General features: G+C 35.0%; 1 protein-coding gene across 1 annotated transcript; it reads left to right on the plus strand.

The window, feature by feature from the left end:
- Positions 1 to 1,378: 1,378 nt before the first annotated feature.
- LOC122009304 (diacylglycerol kinase 4-like) lies at positions 1,379 to 21,717 on the plus strand. Its single transcript, XM_042565415.1, has 13 exons — positions 1,379 to 1,982; positions 3,253 to 3,375; positions 3,654 to 3,791; positions 3,871 to 3,956; positions 4,897 to 4,984; positions 5,840 to 5,915; positions 7,355 to 7,437; positions 8,338 to 8,408; positions 10,614 to 10,691; positions 11,438 to 11,525; positions 17,429 to 17,545; positions 18,344 to 18,523; positions 21,411 to 21,717. Exons 1-12 carry the CDS (start codon positions 1,440 to 1,442, stop codon positions 18,500 to 18,502), a joined length of 1,650 nt encoding a protein of 549 aa, XP_042421349.1. The 5' UTR covers positions 1,379 to 1,439; the 3' UTR covers positions 18,503 to 18,523; positions 21,411 to 21,717.
- Positions 21,718 to 23,524: the final 1,807 nt, after the last annotated feature.

The raw sequence follows: 23,524 nt of genomic DNA on the forward strand, positions 1-23,524 counted from the left end.
ACCCATTGCAGTTCCTATGGATTTTTGAGGTTGTAAGAAGTTCAAATATGATATCCATTATTTATTTCGGATTTTCAGAGTTGTTAATATGTAAAATGGAAGAATCGTCAAAAAGGCCTACATTAGGCCTGATATGATTCCATATCAGGCCCAACGTGGGTCTGCTTGACGATTCTTTTTTGTTACATGTTAACAACTCTGAAAAGTCGAAATAAATAATGGATACCATATTTGAACTCCTTACAACCTCAGAAATCCATAGGAACTGAAATGGGTACAATCAGATCTCTCTAAGTCCATCAATGAGTTTTGACCGAAATCTACTGATGGACATAGAGAGCACTGATTGTACTCATTTCAGTTCCAGTAGATTCCTAAGGTTGCAAGGAGTTCAAATATGATATCCATTATTTATTTCGATTTTTCATAAATATTAACATGTAAAATAGAAGAATCGTCAAAAAAGACCAAGTTGGGTCTAATATAATTTCATATCAAGCCCACGTTGGCCTAATATGATTTCATATTAGGTATAACGTGGGTCTTTTTGATAATTTTTCCTTGTTACATGTTAACAACTTTGAAAAGTTTAAATAACTAATGAATATTATATTTGAACTCCTTGAAACCTTAGAAATTCATAGAAATTAAAATGGGTGCAATCGGAACTCTCTAGATCCATCAGTGAGTTTTGACTAGAACCCACTGATGGATCTAAAGAGCTCCGATTACACTCATTTCAGTTTCAGTGAATTTTTGAGATTGTAAGGAGTTCAAATATGCTATTCATTGTTTATTTTGACCTCTTCAAATGTATTAAAATGTCATTAAAAAATTGACTAAATCTTATGTAATGTTATTCATATGTTCTGCATGTTGATAAAAAAGACATAGAGAGAATAGAGAGAAAAATGATAGAGAAAAGAAAAATGATTGAAAAAGTCAGATTATCAAGAGAGTAAAAAATGAATTGTATTTGAAAATGTACATTTTTTGATAAATAGTAAAATAACATACGTCTTTTAATAAATTTAAAATTTTAAATACGTCTTTTAATAAATTTAAAATTTTAAATGGGTTGATGAGTAAATTACCGTTTCTAATTAGATGCTTATAAACGAGCACAATAACAGATTTATAGTATAAGAGTCCCTTAAAAATACATATATAATACAATTAAAGTCGCAACATTTTAATGCTCAGTTGCAGTCTTCAACAATAAAAGTATTATGGTAGGATCACCGAATTATCCTTTTCTGCTATATTCATCAAAATTATTATACATAAATAAATTTAGTATGAAAATATTCTTTTCATTTTTCTACGGTAAAAGGGTGGGGCATTTAAAAAAAAAAAAGGAGGAACGTTAGGAGGTTAATGAAATTTCCTCGCAGTTTTACCGACGTCGTCGACACCGACCGAGCAGAAGGAGAGGAATCATGCCTCGATCGAAACCAACTCGCTTCTGGAAGCATGTCCGCCTCACATTGTTGAATTCCTCCTCCAGCGATCGATCTAGGGCGATAGCCGTGTCCGACCCGACGACGACGGTGAGTGACGACGAAGAGTACCTGACCCTCAACCTCGCCGACTCCCTCACCACCTTCGTCTCCACGCCCTCGATGACCGACTGCGAGACCGACTCGTCGTCCTCGACCCCGTCGCGGAACTCGGCGCCCCCTTCGAGATCCTCCTCGATCAAGGACTACTCCCTCGGGGGGTGCGGCCTCGGGAAGGTCGGTAAGGACAATCTCCGTCGGAGGGTCATGATTCCGGACCGCCTGGCGGTGGCGATCGTGGAGGCTGTCAGGTCGAGGAACATTGCGGCGGGATTGGTGGCGGAGGCCGCGGCGAGGGAGGTCGGGTGGGAGGATGAGGACCCGCCGGAGTCGCCCTTGGTGGTTTTTATTAACTCGCGCAGCGGGGGACGACTTGGCTCCGTCCTCAAAGGACGGCTTGAGAACCTGATCGGCGCGGATCAGGTCGGGTCATTCCTGCATTATATCTATTTTTTTTTCTCTCATGGTTCTATAGATTTTGACCCTCTGATCGTTATGGCACCTGATTCGATCAGACTAAAGAGATTTAGCTCATCTAGAATATATACATGAGCTTTACTTCTCGGCAGACTGTATATGTTGCCCTGCCTGATCCTCTATTGTCACACATTGCTAGTGCACCCAGCTGATTTTTAATTGGTTTTGTGTTCTAACCCAACACGGCAACACAGCACGTCTTATGAACAGAATGAAGAAAAAAGAACGTTAGATCGCCAGATAAAGAAAGTATCGCTCTGCGAGTTTTGGAAAATATTAGGGGCAATGTTTGCATGATTCTAGATTGGATGAAAATTGGCCCCACGGTGTAGTTGAGTTGGTAATCGGGTGGCAAAATTGCTTTATTGGGCAAGTGTCGATTCCCGCGGGTTCATTCCCCTGAGGATTAAATGTCCTCCCACCTAAGAGGTTACTCGGTACTTGATTTACCTCCTTTCATCTCGCTCTCAGGCCGGCGATGAGGGAAGGTGAAATTATTTCCAGTTGATGGAATGACTGGTATTACCTTTGTTGTTTTCCATTTTCTTGCCTTTTCTTTTCATTTTGGTAGTATGCAGTATTCCTACCATCTATTTTAATAAGGTAGATCAATTAAGAAGGAAGGTGAAATTATTTTAGTTTTGTTTCTTTAGGATGATATTAGCAGTTAATTTCCTAATACCTTTATTTGATTATTTATTTATTTATTCATTTTTTTATCCTGGGAAATAGTACTATCTCCCTGTATAAGTAAAACAGGTAGGGGAAGAAGGTAAACTTGTTATTCTGAAAGGTGAATTTAATAAACATTTTTTGTACTACAGCATGCAGATTTCTAAGTTCTCATATGAAGTATTAGTTTGATTCACTGTGAAACTAGGATTCCTATCATCAAAGTGCATTAAGTTTTGTTTTTATGCTGCACTATGAAACCAGATTTCTTATCATGAGAGTAAGTGTATCAGATTTCTCTTTTTTCCTCCTTACACTTTTTTTGTGTACTTCTCAAAAAACTTTCATATACCTTCTTAACTGGTCCCTGATCTACATTTTAAATTCAACTTTTCATAGCATTTATGCAGAATTTTGAGGAAAACTTTCATATGCCTTCTAATTAGAATCGCCATGTACTCATTAGTTGTTTCCATTACATGGGTGTTTTTGTTTGTAGCGTTAGTCATAAGATATTCTTTCTGACAGTTAACTGAATATACAGGTATTTGATCTTTCAGTTACAAAGCCTTCTGATTTTGTTCAGTTTGGTTTGGCATGCTTGGAGAGGATGGCTGATCTAGGTGATGATTGTGCAAAGGCTACTCGTGAAAATATGAGAGTCATGGTATGTTGGTTTCAAATTAATTTAAGCAAATACAAACAGATTTCTGCAATAAATGGTGGTTATATATTACATTGCATCTGATTGAGCTCCTGTAATTGCATTTACGATTTGCTGCTTTGCTATTCAATCACCATTCATTCTAATCTCTGTGATGATTAATTTGGTTCATTCCTTTGATCTGATCTCTTATGATTGTGTGAAAGCATGTGGAAATCAGCTGAAGGCCTTAATCTTGGTTTATTAAAGTGATAATACTACTCTCTGAATCTTCTCCACAGGTTGCAGGTGGCGATGGTACAATAGGTTGGGTATTAGGAAGCCTTGGACAACTTTATGAAGAGAGCAGAGAGCCAATTCTTCCAATTGGGATCATTCCACTTGGAACAGGAAATGACCTGTCCAGGAGCTTTGGTTGGGTAGGAATCTAATTCAACTGTTTCCTTACATTTTCAACATGTAATCCATACTCTAATATGTGAAAACATGTATACTTAGGGAGGTTCATTTCCTTTGACATGGAGGTCGGCTGTGAAAAGGTCATTATACAAGGCAATTACTGGTCCTATTTGTCGTCTTGATAGGTAAAGCTCTCTCTATGCAAGAAACATAGGATGTCATTATATTTTTGACAATTTGGATTAGTAGACTAATAGTATTACGATATTCCTGATAATTTTGTGGAACTCTGAGATAATGCTCTTTTGCCTTAGGTCTTAAAAATGTGCAACTTGGAGAAAGATCTTGAAAAAGATTTTATTAGTTCATTACAATAGAATTGATCTTGTTTAAATATATAAATGTATTCGTCAGTTGGTCTACTTGAAAAACATAGCAATAACAGATGCTTGTTGAGATAGTTCTGTGCTTAAATTGATTGGCACAATTTATTAAAAAGGTAGATGAAATAGTATGCCCATGGCATTGTTGTGAAAGAATCCATGATTATCTATATTCTAATACATGTTGTAAATAAATTCTTAGGCTTTTCTCATACATCAGGCATGTCACAGGGCCATCTATGCTTAATTTCTCATAACAATTCAGTCTATTGGTGAAATGAAATCTTTGAATTAATTGGTGGAGCTGGATTTCATAAACTAGAATTTAGAATGAAAATGCAAATAAAACTAAGTTCAAAGGTAAGTCAAAATTAATATTTAAAATTAGGAATATATTATGACCTCTTTATCTTTATAGCATGGTGCACTTGATACCCTTGCCAAATGTGTGTGAAAGGCATTTTCTTGGGATTTTTAACATGGTGCAAGGTTTCTGCAAAAGAATTCTGGGCAACTACTTTTTTTTGTTCGTATGTCACTCTTCTTAGTATCTCTAATTTGTTTATATTCTCATTATCTAAGAAAGTACGTATTTCCTTGCAAAATACTATTCATTTTAACTAAATTTTCTTCCTTCTTCCTCATAACATGCTCCCCTTTCCGCATTCTCGATTTGGGGTTGCGAAAATTATCAGTATTACTTGTATTGGTGCATGTCAAACTCTTAGTTGTCTAAATGCAGCTGGCACATTGTTGTCTCGGTTCCAGTTGGAGACTTAATAAAGTTGCCACACTCTCTTAGACATCTGGGTGAAAGTACATTTACACCGGTAATTCTAGTATTCTGCAGGTTTCCTTTTAACTGAATTATCTCCTTTTCTTTATTTAATGCTGCATTGAGTATATTTGAATTTTGATGAAAGTAAGCTTTATAGTACATGCTTTATAGGAGAGCATCATCTTCTAGAAAAACTAAAAGAGTACTAACATGCACCAGTTTGAAAAGTTTAAATAAAATAGAGTAATTTTGCAAGATAGACACCAGAAAATTGTCACATGCTTCTCATAATGTTTTATACCATTATATCATTAAAGTATGAAAAGCATGGTTGCAGCATTATGTTTGGATCACATCACAGATTCAATGTGCATTTTCTTAAATTTTTATTTATGGCGATGAATGATTTGGTTCTTGTGCTTCTGATGTTTCAGTATGAGAAAGAAGCAATATCCTGTCTATTTTCCTTAATTTATTATGTATTTCACCTGAGGAATTTGTTTGATCATTGTTCATATAAATTAAGCTTTGCCCTTTGTCATGTAACAATGAAACTTAGAGAGCGTTTGATTTCATTTTCATTTTCTGAAAAATATGCATTTTCCCTTTTCTTAGAAAATGACTTTGAGACATTCTCTATTTTCTAGAAAACAAACGTGGAAATTGCCAACCAAACAATGCTTTCCCTTTTCTCACAAAATGAAAATGGAAAAATAACCAACCCAAACTCTGCCTTAGTTTTCCAAGTTGGCAAATTCCTTCTCTATTTTTTGGCATTCCAAGGTACTTTATCATATGTTATCAATCTAAAATAGTAGTCTGCATTAGCAAACATTTCATTCTTCAGTCTAGTTGCATGTTTTTTTAGTTCCTTTGCTATTAAATTTTTTGCTTCTGTTTCTCATAGGATGGGTACATCGAAGGTCTCATACCTGAAACCATGACTTGCTTTGACGGAGCCTTCTACAATTATTTTAGCATAGGTATGACATCTTTACTCCATGCAAACACTTGTAGGAAAATCCATCAGTATTTCTTATTATTCAAAAAGTTGAACTTATCCTAGAGCACTGGCTGAGTTATAGCATTTGTGTACCATAATCTTGTGATCCTCAAAATTTTCTTCTTTAAGAAAAGAGGAAGGAAATTTCCTACATCACTGTATAATTAATAGTCTTATTCTGGGTATGAAATAAAAGTAGATATTGTGAGGGACTTAATTGTAAGTAATATATGATATTGGGGCCCTACTTGTGAATAAGAAGCATATGTAGAGGGGGATATCTGGGTACACAATATTAGGGCCCTACTTATAATACTGGGGCCCTACTTACAATTTTACATTGATGAATAATAAACATTGGTAGAAAACCTTCATAATTTCCCATGACAATAGATATGTTAGGATACTGAGAAACGGAACAATTTTTTTTATTAATAGGGATGAGTCCTCAACACAAAAGAATGAAATCTAACAAACTAGGCAGCAGTACGTGGAAGATGAATGTAAAATGAGCAACAAATTATAGTTCAATAAACAGGCAACGAAGAAACAGATTTCAGCTCAGAAAATAGACTGTTCGGAGAAGTATCTGATTGAGACGTATCCAAATTCAAGGTAGGGATAAATCCACCTGCTCTAGCCGTGTGAGGTTTTGTGCTTCAAGATTGAGAACCTCAAGTCCATAGGGAGATAAATAATAGACATAGCAACCTTATATTCAAGTCCAGAGGTGTTCCTAGTTGTTCTAGAGAAAGTGTCAGATATGACCGACTTTATGAATGGCTTGCTTCGGTGCCAAGAAAATACTATGGTATAGAGCTGGGACTGCTGAAAGCTCTTCAGTAATTGGCAGCTTGCTTGTGAAGGATAGAAGTCGGCTTGCATAGAGCTAGTCACTTCTCCACATGATGGATGAACTGTGCTGCACTGCTACTCTTCATTGTGAAGCTGGTTAGTGACTACTGGAAGACCAAGAAATGAAGTGGGAAAGAGCTCTAACAAGTAGGCAAAGAAATGTTGCTGTAAGGATGGAGAATACTAAATTCCATTTTTTTTTACATTGATATTGAATGTCATATGAGCATAATCCTGCAAGTTAATATACAATGTTGTAAAAATATAAAATGCCTGCATAATCTTTCTAGCTTTTGTATTATTGAATGAGTTTTTGCTTTGTTAATATTATACCGGAGTAGTGTTCTTTTTTTCTGAGAGAATGGAATTGCCTATTCTTGATATACATACATACAGGCACACATACATATATACATATGCAAATCTAGTAAGTGATACATACAGATGAGGGCTATATATACAGGTTTGATGTTGATTCCATTGGTCCTTGCTGTGTACAATGTTTCCTTTGTTTGAGTATTAAATATCTACTTTCTATAAAGGCCCTTTTATTCTCATTTTTAGGAATGGATGCTCAAGTTGCATACGATTTCCATCAACTACGTGATGAAAAACCATATCTTGCACAAGGACCATTAACAAATAAGGTACAGTTATTACTTTTGCTCCATTTATTCTGTCTTCCTTTATTATTCATTTCATCAGCACCTTATATTTTATTTTTGCTAGCTATATAGACTTAGGCCCCAATTCCGGAAACAATACATGAGGGAAAGGGTCACAAAAATATACATAAATGATGGAGCTTTCTATGTAATTTTGTATCATTTCCCTCCTTTCCCTCATGTATTTCACCCATGTAATTGGAACCTTAAGAGTTCAATCAAGGATAAGATCTATATGTCTGTTTCCATATAGCCAATCCCAAATAGTTGGGACATCTAACATGGCTTGATGTCAACAACAACTATCTAATTTTTTATCGGAAGCCTTAACTCAGCTGAAAAGATACAGAACATTTTAGGAGACCTGCAAAACAATTGTTGCAGATCTGTGACAAAATTATTGTCTGACCAGGTTTGGAAATTTCATTTTCTTTGTGAACAAAGATATCCTAGAACTTCAATAATGACATTTGCAGCACCCGTGCTTAACCATTCCTTCTGATGGAACTAAAAAATGAGAAACTGAAACCAGGGACTAGAACATTCCAATTTTATCAAGATATACTTTTCTTCATTGATTGAACTCACATAGCTCTGTTTTGCCCAAGTTTGCCTTTATTTTATGTTAAAATTTTATTTTACTTTTCTGTTAGAGTTCCATCAGGATGTAAGGTTTACCTTATATACAGTTTCTTTCTTTTTCCCCAGTAGTAATTTGTAAATTGTCAGATGCCGCCAAGGTTTGCTTCACCATGTTTATTATATTTAAAGGTTGCTTGCAATTTTTCTTCTTTCCCCATGTTCTTAAGCTTCTTATTTTTATACTTCAATTTGCTACACATGAACCATTGAGCTTTCAAGCTTTTGATGTTTGTTTGACAGCTGATTTATACTGGTTATACTTGCAAACAAGGATGGTTTTTTACTCCTTGCATTAGCGATCCAAGTCTAAGGTTTGTTTTTTTTTTCTTCTACCATCAATCGTGATCCTTTAACTCTACCATAAATTTGAAGCTAAAATATTGACTGTGAAGTACTTAGCAATCTGACAAAATTGTGCTCTATATGCTTTCTTATAACTTTCTTTATATGCATTGGCACCATGCCACTGAATTTGTGCTGCATGTAGTCAGTACATCGTACAGACTACAGCGTACTAAATTTGTGCTTTCTTTGTTAATTTGTTTTGTACGAATTGGCTCAGTAGTCAGTAGACTGTACTGAATTTGTTGTACATCTAGTTTTTTTATTAATATCAAATATCTTATTATATGACATTGACATTACAGCTCCCTATACCACCCTATAAACCATAGCATCACAGATTCACAGTCATGTAGATCCTTACACATGCTTGGTTGTCGCTTGGAACCAATTATTGAACATTTAGTTGCAATCAATCATCCAATGCATTTTGCAGTGATTCATATGGGTTGGTATTTGATATTTGCTGACTAGCTTGAAACAAGAAATTATACAAATCATTTTACTTGGTGAGTTTTGCATGTTGGGCTGAGTTAACATTGCATTTTCAATGAGAAAACAATGTAAAAGAAAAACAAAATGAGCATGGTTATTCATGCTCCTCAGACAAATGAAACTGGATTAAGAGAAGCAGTAATCAAAATTGATAACAATCTAAGTGGGCCACTTTCCATACCATTTTGGAATTTCTGGAATCATATCAATATCTCAGTAACATTTCCAGCTTGTGTAAGTGTCCATCACTGATATCTATCCCCTAAAATTTCCAAGATGAGATCAGGATTTTACCTAGTTACACAAATGATTTAATATGGGAGTGGAGTATTTGAATTGATGGAACATGGATTTACATGACAATGACTGCAAGCAATAAGTCAAATATGGAATTTGAAGGAACCTATTTTGGTAGAGTAAACACCACAAATGCATTTAAGGTATGTGGGTTTATCTTTTTGAGTAAAATTTTTTGCTTCTGTTTATCATCTCTTAGCATTGTGTAACCACAACAATCTAAAAACTCAGATAGAAGCTCCCTTTATTTGCACCTCTTTTCAACCATTACCTTTTTGTTTTGGCTGTGTTGCTGATTCCTCTCAATATCATGGTTTAAAGTGCCATGCCAAGACAGTCGAAACGGGCGAAACATCTCGTTCCACTCGACGATCGGCACCGGCACGACCTCGGCACCAGACCCATGTCAACGCGACGTGTTGCATGATCCCGTGGTCACAGTGGAGGGGTTGCTCGACCTAGCGAAGGGGTCGTATAACCCTTCCCCTGTCGCCGCGGAGGCGTCGCGCGACCCTGCATCCGTTGCAGGGGTCGCACGACCATTGCGGTCATATTGGAGGAGTCACGCAATCCCCGCGGCCATGGTTGAGGGGTCATGCGACCCCGCAGCAACACCGAAGTCACATGAGCTTGTGAGTGGTGTCGGATTTCAGATTTTTTAAAATTAAACTTAGGTTAATTATTTTATTTAACTCCTAGTTATTATGGAGATAATCTAAAGAGACTTTATTAAACCTAATAAAATTATCTAATTAATTTTATATTTCATTTATTTTAATTTAAAAATTATAATAAAATTTTTATTTATTTATCTATTTTCATATCTTTTCCCTTTTTTAAAGATTATTTTTTATATTGTTTATTTTTTAAATATTTTATTTTTTAATTAATATATTTTATATTTAAAAAATATCGAAATTATATCGGCACAGCACGATACGGTACCAATATCGTATCGTTCCGGTCCATAAAACCTTGCTCAATACCATATTTTCTTCGTAAATCATCTCATCTGGGATATTTATTGTTGAATACTAGGAGCATCTCTGTAAGCTGATTGAGAAATCCAACAAAAATTGTTATTTACAAACAGAATACATTTCCTCTACAATTCAGAAAGAAATATCTAAGTAATTGACAATTGGGGAGCCTTTGAATATAGTTGCAGAATGGGAATATGTCTCACTAATTTGCTACCACATTTCCAAGACTAGAAGGTTTAATATCTCAAACTTATGTTCATTCTCGGTTCATTCGTCACTGAAGTTCTCTTTGATGCTATTGTCTACTTTGCCTATGCCTTCTTTTGTGTGTAACACAATATTGATGCTGAAGGTATGTCTCATTTTATTTTTGTTTGCATGATATTTAAATTTGTGCAGGGGACTCAAGCACATTCTTCGCTTATCAGTTAAAAGGATTAATTGCTTAGAATGGGAACAAATTCCTGTTCCATCAAGGTGGGTACCACACCTTTTTTTTGTTACTTAAGAACATGTTATTGTATCTGGTTCCATAGTTTTTTTTTGTCTGTTTGTTTTTTATAATCAATTTGACCCCAATAAGTTGCCCTCTACAACCTAAAAGCTACTTTACTGAATTCATCCCAAAATGCCCATGACACTACTTTTCTTATAAGCATTGCAGATCTCTTAAATAAAATATGTGTTTTTGAAAAAGTAAATACTGTAACGCCTTAGGATAGTTGAAAATAACATCAAAGGTAGTACACCTAATAAGTTTACTTCAAAAAAAAATTATTTTATTTTTTAATTCTTGTTATCTTGTGAAATGCTCAAAATATCACATACTTTTGAGGCAAACTACTGTTGTTAATTCAGGGTAAAATGAGTAGTTTTATAAACTATGAGGGATAAACTTAGGTAAAACTTTAGGGGTTATATTAGAAAACATATGGAATTGCATAGGTCAAAATGAAATTAACCTTATTTTATGTCTATCAGTGATATGGTTTCTTATTTCAATATCAGAATATTTATCCCATAAATTCACGAAAGAATTTCCGTGTTTCTTCTGGGTCTCTGTTTGTTTTTCAACTGAAGTTAACCTTGTAGCTATGCTCATGCATTGTTTCTCATTTGCGTATGGACCTAGTTAATAGATGCTTCTCAGAAAGTTTCTATGCTTCCAGATGTATTTCTTTACTTTATAAGTTAAACCTATTCAGAATTAGTAATTGATGCAGTGTCCGGGCAATTGTGATGCTAAATCTTCACAATTACGCAAGTGGGAGGAATCCTTGGGGTAATCTGAAACCAGAATATCTTGAAAAGGCAAGTAGAGCAGTGCTGCCCTCTTAGAAAGATCTTATATCATTTACAGCATTTGTTTTAATTCTTTTTCATAAGATTAGATAATCATCAACGGATTCAATCTTATTGCATAGAATTATTAGATCTTTTTGAATGTACGTTAGCCTAGGAAAATATGCTTGTCTGAATCAGATAAATTTTTCCATAAATGTAAAGACAATCAGTAGTTATAAATCACGCAGCAAATCTACAGCCCATTTAATTGAACAAGTTTTATAATGTTCTTGCATTAGATGTTCTTTCCCTTTATCAAAATCATTTCTTCTATTTACTTAATGAAATTTCCTTTTCATCAATAAAATAATGAGGTACTATGGAAATTTGACAAAAGGCCAACTATTTATGCTTCTCCTTGTTTGCTTGTACAACTTGAAATTCTGGAATGATAAATATTCTATATTTAACTAAAATTTCTCCTAAAGCTAAGCAGTAAGCATGATAGGATCCTTTAATGGATCTATTCAAATAAATCCTACTTTATTTCCTTTTCTAAAATAAGTTTTAGACCTTTTCCTTTTTTTTAAGATAAGTTTTAATAAGGCATTTTCTCTTGAAAATGTATTTTTATTTTATTTTTCTTTTAGACCTTTTCTTTTGAAAAGGTAGTTTAGGTCTCTATTTAAAGAGACGTTTTGTAATTTTGGAGGACAAGTAAATTTCCTTTTAGTTAATCAATTTCATTTGATTATTGGAGGTTGATCCCCTCAAAGTGATCACCCTATCCCCCTTTACATTCTTCTCTTTTGATATTTTTTCCACGTGATAAGCCTCGGGTTCCTATCAACTTGGTATCAGAGCACGTTCACTTCATCATCGCCCTATAATATCTCGCAACAACTTCAACACCCCAAGCCCACATCCACCAACAAGCGCATGGTCTTAACCCGACTTCAAGAGAAGAAAATCCACTCTGACATGATGACCGGAGGATCTCATCCTGACGTCAAATGGGCTCTAGAATTTGAAGCTAAGCACGAGACAAGGATGGATAAACTCGAAAAAATTGTGGCATCGTTGGTCACAATAGTACAAGAATTGAAGGATCGTTTAGAAGCAGATTCCAGCTTAAGCATACTAATCAAAAAGGGAATAAATCAGTAGTCTCGACAACAACAATATGACTATAGAGCGAATTCAAATGAAGATCGAGAGCACAACCTTCCACGTATGAAGGTGGAATTTCCTCGCTAGGAGAACACCGATCCAATTGGATGGATTTCACGGGCTGAAAAATATTTTCGCTTCCACAACACATCGGACAATGCAAAGATAGAACTAGCATCTATAAACCTCGAAGGTGATGCCATCCAATGGTATGACTGGCTTGAAGCATGCCATGAGCCTCCAAAATGGGAGGAATTCAAAGAAGAACTCATCAATCGATTTGGTCCCTCCAATTATGAGAATGTTGATGGAGAATTGGCCAAAATTCGACAGACTACAACTGTACTAGAGTACCAAGGACGATTCGAGTGACTCTCTAATCGAACTCGTGATTGGTCAGAAAAGCAACTACTCGACACTTTTGTTGAAGGACTTCGCCTTGATATACGACGAGAAGTAAAAATGAATCAACCCCACACTATAAAGGCCACCTTATCCTTTGCACGACTACAAGAAGACAAGATCAATGAAGAAGGAAGAAGAAATAACAAGGTAATTCGTGAAAACACATCACATTATTCAACACCCTGTAGATTGACAAAAGAAGAGATCAAGGAAAGAATGACAAAGGGATTATGTTGGCATTGCGATGAAAAGTGACACCGTGGTCATCAATGTAAGCAAAAGAGGATACTAATGATTGAACCAATAGAGAACTCTGAGGAAGAAGACGATTTCGATGAAGGTGAGACACAAGATAATATCAATGAAGTACAAGATGACTTTATGACAATATCAGTTCATGCCTTAGAAGGACTACAAACTCCGCAAACGATGAAGGTAAAAGGATTCATTAAAAAATAACGTAATGACACTTATAAATTCAGGAAGCACCAACAATTTTCTAGACTCAACCTTGGCAAGAAGGCTTAAACAAAATATAGAGCAAGCATCTACATTTGATGTTAAGGTGACAGATGGTAGATCACTTACAAGTCCAGGAAAGTGCGATGATATTAAACTTTTCTTACCAAATTATAAATTAATCACAAATCTCTTTCTTCTATCCCTAGATGGATATGATGTTATACTTGGAGTACAATGGTTGAGAATATTAGGAGACATAATATGAAATTTCTCTCAACTAACAATGCGCTTCCAAGATCAAGGAAAAGAAGTTTGCATCAGAGGCAAGAGTTAAGATACTATCACATCAATCGGTAGTTATCAGGTAGAGCGATTATTAAAGAAAATATTGCTCCATTTTTCTCATGCAACTCTTCATCACCAAGGATCCTAAAGGTACCTCACATACCCCTCAAGAATTAGACGCACTTTTTTCAAAATTTTCTATGATATTTGCTGAGCCAAAGGGACTTTCTCCATCACGTTCACACGTATACCTCTAATACTGGGGAGTGCACCAGCAAATGTTAGGCCTTATCGCTACCCTTACATACAAAAGGAGGTAATTGAGAAGATTGTGCAAGAGATGCTTCAAACTGGTATTGTTTGCCCAAGTGTAAGTTCATATTCTTCTCCAGTACTGCTTGTACGAAAGAAAGACGAAAGTTGGTGAATGTGTGTAGATTACTGAGCACTCAATAAAATTACAGCGAAAGACAAGTACCCTATCCCCATCATTGATGAATTACTTGATGAATTAGGAGGTTCCTCATTCTTCTCAAAGTTGGATCTTTGCTCAGACTTTCATCAGATTAGGATCTATTAGCCAGATCTTTCAAAAATAGCCTTTCGGACTCATGATGGTCATTATGATGTTTTAGTCATGCATTTCGGTTTAACTAATGCACCTTCTACATTCCAAAGTTTGATGAATGATATCTTCAGGCCTTACCTCCGTAAGTTTGTTTTGATTTTCTTTGATGATATCCTTGTTTATAGTTCATTGTTCGAAGATCATTTGCATCACCTTTATAAAGTATTCACTCTTTTGCGTGTGCATTCTCTTTTTGTGAAAAGATCTAAGTGCAACTTTAGGACAACTAAGGTGGAATACCTTGGTCATATTGTAAGCCAAGGAGTAGCTACTGATCCTTCAAAGGTGCTAGTTATGAAGGAGTGACCCACCCCAAAGAATATCAAGACATTACGTGGTTTTCTGGGTCTCACAGGTTATTATAGTAAATTTGTAAAAAATTATGGAAATATTAATGCTCCACTAACAACTCTGTTAAAGAAAGATGCATTTAGATGGTGTCCTGAAGCAGAAAAGGCATTTCATAATTTAAAGGAGGCTATGACGACAACACCAGTTCTTGCACTACTTAATTTCAATAAGCAATTTGTCATTGAAGCCGATGCATCCGGAGTTGGAATCGGAGCAGTACTTATGCAAGAAGGACAACCATTAGCTTTTACTAGCAAAGCACTATCTCCTCTACATCAACAGATGTCAATTTATGACAAGGAAATGTTGGCTATCATACATGCCGTTACAAAATGGAGACCCTATCTTCTTGGCCGACGCTGTCAAATATGAACTGACCATAAGAGTCTTAAGTTCATCTTGGATCAACGTATCTCAAATATGGATCAACAAAAATAGATCAAGAGACTCTTATGATATAATTATGAAATCATTTACAAGAAGGGAACAGAAAATACAGTAACTGATGCTTTATCTCGCCTTCCTAACCAAATAGAGTTCGCTGCTATATCTTTAGTAACATGCAAAAACTTGGACAACATAAAAAGAGAGCAAAAGGAAAATTCAGCGACACAGGCTCTCATCCAAAACATATTACAAAATTCATCGCCAGAACTCCATTATTCTTGGGATGGAGAAATTTTACGATATAAAAACAGAATCTTCCTTCCAACAAACTCAGTTGAAAAGGAAGTAATACTGGAGGAATTTCATTGTTCACCAATTGTAGGGCATTCTGGCTTTCTACGCACGTATAAACGGATTTCAAGAGCTTTCTATTGGAAAGGAATGAAGAAAGACACCAAAAACTTTGTTGCTGAATGTGATGTATGTCAAAGAAACAAAGGAGAAAATGTAGCAAGACAAGTTCTTCTTCAACCCCTTCCCATACCTGAACAAATATGGACCGACATTTCCATGGATTTCGTAGATGGATTACTCACTTCACAAGGACAAACTACTATCATGGTGGTCGTTGATCGTCTCACAAAATATGCCCATTTTTGTTCATTATCGCATCCTTATACAGCTGCCCATGTTGCTCACGCATTTGTTGACCATATAATCAAACTACATGATCTACCAAGATCTATTGTCACTGATAGAGATCCGGTATTCACAAGTAAATTTTGGAGAGAATTATCCCAATTGCAAGACACTAAATTTAATTTTAGCACATCCTACCACCCATAGTCTGATGGACAAAAAGAGGTGGTAAATTGATGTTTAGAGAATTATTTACGTTGCTTAACTGGTGATAGACCCAAGGAGTGGGTTCGTTGGCTTCCATGGGCAGAATGGTGGTACAATACGACCTACCACTCAGCTACTAAGATTACCCCATTTGAGGTCGTTTATGGATGTGTACCACCATCAGTTAGCTCATACACACGTGGATCAACAAATGTGCATCAAGTCGACTAAAACCTACGCACAAGGGACCAAATATTGCAACTTTTGAAAAACAACTTATGCAATGCACAAGCAAGAACGAAGCAACTGGCCGACAAGCATCGTTCGGAAAGAGAATTTACAATAGGAGATTGGGCTTTTCTAAGACTTCAATCATACAAACAAGTTTCAATTCGTCCTTTAACCTCTATGAAGTTGTCACCGAAATTTTATGGCCCTTATAAAGTGATAGAGCGTATTGGACCTGTTGCTTATCGCTTGGAGCTTCCACAAGATTCTAAAATACACCCTGTATTTCATGTGTCTTGTTTAAAGAAGAAATTAGGCGATAAATTACTCCTCAACAACACCTTCCTGAAATGAATTCAGATGGTGAAATTAAATTTCAACCTTATGCTATTTTAGAAAGGAGACTTGTGCAGAAGAACAATCAAGCGACGGTTGAGCTATTAATTCAGTGGGACAATTTATCTATCGATGATGCAACATGGAATTGTATGATACCATTCGAGAAAAATTTCCAGAGTTTATTGATAAAACAACCTTGAGGACAAGGTTGTTTTGAAGGGCGGTGGAATGATAGGATCCTTTAATGGATCTATTCAAATAAATCCTTTAACTTTATTTCTTTTTCTAAAACAAGTTTTAGACCTTTTCCTTTTTTTAAGATAAGTTTTAATAAGACATTTTCTCTTGAAAATATATTTTTATTTTATTTTTCTTTTAGCCCTTTTCTTTTGAAAAGGTAGTTTAGGTCTCTATTTAAAGAGACGTTTTGTAATTTTGGAGGACAAGTAATTTCCCTTTTAGTTAATAAATTTCATTTGATTATTGGAGGCTGATCCCCTCGAAGTGATCACCCTATCCCCCTTTGCATTCTTCTCTTTTGATTTTTTTTTTTCACGTGATAGGCCCTGGGTTCCTATCAAAGCACTATCACAATGTGCGGCTTTAATTTTGTTAGGGTTATATCTTTTTGGTATCCTTTGGTGTTGAATAAGAGCACAGCTTTTAAATTAGGAAGATATTAATTTGTTGCTTATATTGCCGAGAGTAAGGGACTTTGAAAATGGACATTATAGCTTTTGATGATATTAATATTTTTAAATTTTCTGCACTGTCACTTCATATTGGACTGAATGTACGTTTGTGTTTAACTTTGGTATTTCTTTTTCAGAGAGGCTTTGTTGAAGCCCAAATGGACGATGGCCTGCTTGAGATCTTTGGCTTCAAGCAAGGGTGGCATGCTTCACTTGTTATGGTTGAAATTATATCTGCAAAACACATTGCACAGGTATGGATCATCATTTTACCATGTTCATTATTCAACATATTGGTCTTGTTGCCTATATTTTCAGTGAGGTAGGTGATTGAAGAACAAAATCCATTATCCTTCTGCTTCAAGTGCCACCAAAATCTGCAATGTGTCTCCTTATCTTCATGGTCCTACTGACATATACCACCAAATGAGCAACGTGATACATATGATAAGTAGGGGAAAAGGGAAAAGTGGAAGAAAAAGAATATAAAGTATGAAGAATAGATATGCAAGATTAGAAGAAAGGAAGTAAGGAGAGATCAAAATTAGAGAAATATGAATAATAGAGGTGCAATATTGAAAGGAAGGTGGGAGAGGAAGTAGAGAAATATGAAGAAGAGAGAAGGGTAGAGAAGTGTAGAGGAGAAATTGATAGTCTCTTTTCCATTATGCCAACACAACCTTTTCATAGACTCAATTCTCATGTCTGAAGAAGCAATTCTTCTAAGTCCAAAGAAATTCCAAACAATGGTTCCTCCCTCTACTTGCAAATCAAACAAGTCAAACCTAGTACCAAGGCAGTCATCCTAACTTATGACACTGATCTAGTACTCTATTTTCTGTTTCCTGAGGAGATGGTTGCATGCACATACAAACAGGTCAACATCCAAATGCTTTATTTGGTTTCAGTTCACAGAAACAAGAATTTCAAGTAGGAGTTTTCCAAACCAGTGACATAGTAGACTAAAATCTTGTAATTTCCACTGTCTATACAATAAGTTAGAATTAATTTAGCTCTGTTTTCTGAAGTCCTATGAAATGCTGTCTGATCAGGCTTCAGCTATTCGTCTCGAGATCAGAGGTGGGGAGTGGAGAAATGCATACATGCAAATGGATGGGGAACCATGGAAGCAGTCAATGAACACCGAGTATTCGTCATTTGTGGAGATAAAAAGAGTACCTTATCATTCACTTATTATAAACGGAGAGTGAAAATTTTGTGCACTGGGTCAGGTAAGTATACTGCCAATTGCCAAGTTTTGTAGTATGATTTATTATGCATCAGTAATTTATTATCAGAGTTCTTAATTACAAATGGCTTTTACTTGTTATGAAACATTTTTTGTGAAGCACTTTGAAGATTTGGCTGAGATGCCATTCTTCTTATTCAAGTCTGACAGCAATAGCATACAGAAATGAGACGGTGTAGAAGTTTTATTTACAATTGTTTTTTTAACATTTTCTTTCACCTTTTTTTTTAGAAAAAAAAAAACTATACTAAGAATCCTGTTTGGATCAGCTGAAACTAATTTTTGATCCCAAAGATCTTTATCAGCCATAACTACATATTTTCTTCGTATCAGGCACATCACACACAATCAGAAGGCATGAGCCATTTTGCATCATGCTACTCTTGGATTTTAGGCCACCAAGGTGGCTCATAAGCCACAATTCAACAAGTATTGTCTGTAACATTTCAAATGCTCTTCTTCTATGCCGCTGCCATGGGGATATCATGTAAACAAGGATTTTGCCCTCTTGGAGTGGCCTTCAATTTTGTCTAGAAATTATTAGGTCATGTAGGATGATAACTTCAAGTTTCTGGTCGATTAGCAAAGAAATATTTTGGGGGGAATGTAGAATTTTTCTTTTTAGGGGATGTTTATTTTTAGCTAGACAATTCTTTTTGTCCAGATAAGCCACTAATTTGATGATCGAGCTCACATCTTTGCATCATTTCATTGATTATTGAGTTGATTGAGATATCATATATACATTAGCACAGATGAATAAGACTTGTATAGTCTGTATGGTTCAACCATGATTATTGTTAATAAATTTGAGTTGCAGTATGCTCATCCTGCCAAACTAAATTCGGGTGTAGATGATATCAAAAAAGAAAGCAGTGCAATTGTGTTTCACTTGGCTCAAATTATTATGATGCTTGTATGACCGATCTTTGACTCTACTTTGGTGACTTCAGTAGAACATCTGAAAATGAGATTAGGGTCTCTGTGCTTTCATTTTAGTCTGGTGTGTAAAGTATCTATGATAACAACTGGTCTTATCCTCACAGTATAGGCTTTAATATCAATATCCTGTCTCATCAGGGCTCTACGATTGATAGGGCAGCCAAAGTCGAACCCTAATTACAAAAGTTTAACCAAATCCTTCGTCATTAAAGCTTTTCTTTTTTTCTTGAGGCTGACAGCCATTAAGCCTACTGTTTTGTGTTGTTTTCATCTTCTTGTCAAGCAAAGTGTTCAGAGACTTGCAGCATCTCCTTTCTTCTGCAATCTTTAATTTATCTTGTTTGGCCTTGTGCCACCATGATCATGTCATTGCATAATTCCATTTCTAGACATTGTGAGCCTATTTGTAAAAATCGGTTCGATCATCTGGCTCATCTGATGGTCGCACAAGGAAAACTGATGTTTTGAATTAAGTTGTTTTAGTTACTTAAATGTATACTTCATGAATAAAATCAATAGATTTGCAATTTAAACAATTGAGTTAGATTGGTCTGACCAATGAACATGACATGATCAACGACTAAGTTGACACCGATGGATCCATTGGCTCAACTAGTGATAATTGAATCTAAACTTGTCAGTTCCATTTTTAGAACTATGTTTGTGAGGCAACAGGCGACTTAAGCTTTGTTAGGGATATACTTTTGTACAATAGGCTTAGGAATGATTTGAATCGGGGTGTTTGCAGGGGGGTAGAATCGGGATGTTTGCTCCTGAAAATTTTGCTCCTACTACAACTTGTTTAGGTTTGAGGAAATTGCATTCCATGTCAAGTAGCACAAGAGCCAACACTTCATCATTCATTCAGGGTTGGCAAGGATCAAAACACTCAAAAGTTTTGTCCACAGCTTGTGACACCAACTAGCATTTGCACCTAGTCCTTGTCTCATATACCTCTCCCAATAATGATTAGTTTGAGAAATTTTCATCTCGCTTGTCATGCTTTAATTTTTTAAATGAAAATTTATTGTTATCAAAATGCCCGAATGAGAGTCTTGACGCAACAATAAAATTGTTGTTTGTGATTTGAAGGTCACAGATTTGAATCACAAGTTTTGTGTACCAAGTTTTCCTTTATTGTTATCAAAATGTCTCTTTTGATGAGAGTTTTATAAACTATGAAAAAGAAAACCGTGCGTCTCTTGTCATTTACCTTTTTTTCCTCTAAAATACCTTTTAAACTGTGTTCACTTCACCACTTGACCATTAACATCATTTTCTTTAATTATATATTTTAAGATACTTTTAGAAGAATTTTATTAGTCAATTATGTTTTGAAATAAAACGAATTATCAGGTGGTTTATTAGTTGAAATAATTTTGATGGTTAGAGCTTAGTAAAGTGATAGTAGTTTTAAAACTTTTTAAGGATTTTAAACCTTGCAGCGGCATTGTGCTGTTGAGGAGGTAAATAAGAAATATGAATATTTTGCAAACTTTAAGTGCAGGTTTTTTTATTTGTTCATGAGTTGTGAGACTATTCTTCATCTGATATCAAAACAAAAAACTAGTAAAAATCAAAAGGAGGGCGTCTCAAACATTGTAGTAGTATTTGCAGTTACTTTTTACTAAAAATTAAATTAGCACATTATTATTAGACTAAATATAATATATATATTTAAAATTTTATTTAAAAAAATATATATATAAAAAAAGGTGTTCTCATTAATCATTGCAAAGTTGGAGAAGTGGCAATGATCTTCCTTTCTTATCCAAACCTTTGTTTGAAAACTGTGGTCTTTATTCTTCTTTCCATTCTCATTTATTTAGCCTTGTTTGTATTAGAATTATGGTCTCTTTTCCCACCATTATTGTTCCATCTCCACAGGGCTGTCCTTAACGTACTCAAGTGTTTGTCTCTTTGCTCAGGGATTGGCTTTTGAAAGTGGGTCCCGCACCCTAGGTGGCAGGCAACTACTAAAGTGGTGGAGCCGTGGGTTTGGTGAAGTTCAGCCATCATAATGATGAGGTACGTAGTAAAAAAACTACCGGAAATCTTATTTGATCACATATATATTTTTTCAAATTCGAACACGAATTGGAATCCTTTGCCATTTGACACGTGTAGTCTGGTTGCCAACAATCATGAAATAGCATTTAATTGCTCACTTGCAAATTTGACAAGGCAAAACAACTCATCAATTAATTTAATTAATATTTTTAGGGAGCAATTAAGAAAGGAACATTTTTATTTTATCCCAAGTTTATCTTCTGTTTTTGTTTCAAAATCGTACGTCCCTCTTGAGTTTCACTTTGGATATATTTTTTTTCTCATTTTACTCCCTAATTGGACTTTTTTTACCGTATAGGTATTTTGTCAAAACTTTTCTTTATTTTACCTTGAAGTTCACCAATTTTTTAACATGCACTTGAGTTTGGATATTCTTATTCTTATCGTTTTGCACCCGGATAGGATCCTTTGGTTCAAGATTCCTAGTTCAGTCATAGATCTATGTCCATTTATTAGTGGGATGAACTAGACTCCACCTTTTAAACATGTGAGATTTAGCTCACCCCATCAATGAACTTGCAGGGACTCTCCTGATCTTGCACCCTAATTATTAACCTCATTAAGTCATTTAACAAAGTTTATAGAACATTTTAGTATTTTACTAAGGGAGATCTTTAATAATTTAAAAGTTCAAGAGCTATTTTGAAAGAGTAAAGATAGAAATGAAACTTTCTCATTAATAAAAAAATAATCAATAATCATAAATAAATAAAAATGTAATAAACTATTTATATGATTAAATTCATACTTTGAATCCAACTACCAAATTTAATATCATGAGATTACGACCCAAAAAAGCCTCATTCGATGACATAATTCCAATAATACAATACCAAGCATCGTTTTATCGAAAACTATGAGCCGACAAGCAAACGCAAGCGTGTCGTGTGGTCTTTGCTTCGATTAAATTTTTTCGCTTTCCTATATTTCATTATAAGGGTGTATTAATTTAATTTTAATAATTATTTATACTTTACTTTGCCTCCCTTAATTAGTTTTAGTTGAAAGATTGTTAAATTTTAAACTATTTTTTTCTAGTGGACCGTCCACTGCAAACATTTTTGAATTTACTTTGATGTCTAATAAAAAATTTTCGCCAAGCTGATCATCCCTAAAATTAATCGGCCAAAAGAATTAGATACTGTTAGGACACGTAGAGAACTAGAGGGGATGAATAACTACGTTTGCTTCTTTGATGATGATTTACAACGGATACTCGAAGTGAAAATCCTCATAATTTTAACATCCTAAATTTTATTTGGTATTCATCTTTTTGAGGTGACTAATCTAAGGGTTCACTTCTCACTCATAGATACATTATGAAAATCTCCTTTTTAGAGGTGGAGAAGTCTCGTACAAGTTAAATACAAGAATATGATAAGAAATCGCAAACTAGGTTACATAAAAAATTGAAAACGATTATAACAATAAACTTTGCTTTGCGTGTTTTTTTTTTTTTTTTTTTTTTTTTTTTTTTTTTTTGCTTTCGTTCATCTTTGAATGCTTAGAAAGTGCAGCAATACTTATTGTTCAAAATTCAAGAATTGTCGTAAATTGTTGTAGTTCAAAATGTCCATGAAAACCTTTTTCTATTCTTCAACGCCTTCTAATCAATGCCACGTAAGATTTGCTCGTTTAAACTTGCTGAATGACTCTTTTTCAAACATCTAATTGATTGGTGAGTCATACTAATTAATTCGGCAACTTCTAATCGATTGTTACAATCAATTCGGATGCTTTGTGTTTGCGAGAGAAAGTAGCCTAATTGATTGCCCCAATAGATTCTCAAACTCTTCATTCTCTCGCTAAAAATGTCTCTATTGATTAGCTCAATCGATTGGAATAGACTTAATTGATATCTTAATCGATTCACAGTGTTTTTTTGCTTTTATGAAACCAAGCTGATCGATTGGCCAAGAGATTAAATTTCAGCCTAATCGATTGACCAATCGATTCCTAGCCTCACTGTGCT

This window comes from Zingiber officinale, chromosome 8A (genome assembly GCF_018446385.1).
Source record: "Zingiber officinale cultivar Zhangliang chromosome 8A, Zo_v1.1, whole genome shotgun sequence".
Lineage (NCBI taxonomy): Eukaryota > Viridiplantae > Streptophyta > Magnoliopsida > Zingiberales > Zingiberaceae > Zingiber > Zingiber officinale.

Coding starts and splice junctions, on each gene's coding strand:
- LOC122009304 (XM_042565415.1), top strand. CDS start 1,440: ATGCCTCGATCGAAACCAACTCGCTTCTGGAAGCATGTCCGCCTCACA. Junction 3,957..4,896: donor CCTATTTGTCGTCTTGATAG/GTAAAGCTCTCT, acceptor GTCTAAATGCAG/CTGGCACATTGTTGTCTCGG. Junction 5,916..7,354: donor CTACAATTATTTTAGCATAG/GTATGACATCTT, acceptor TCTCATTTTTAG/GAATGGATGCTCAAGTTGCA.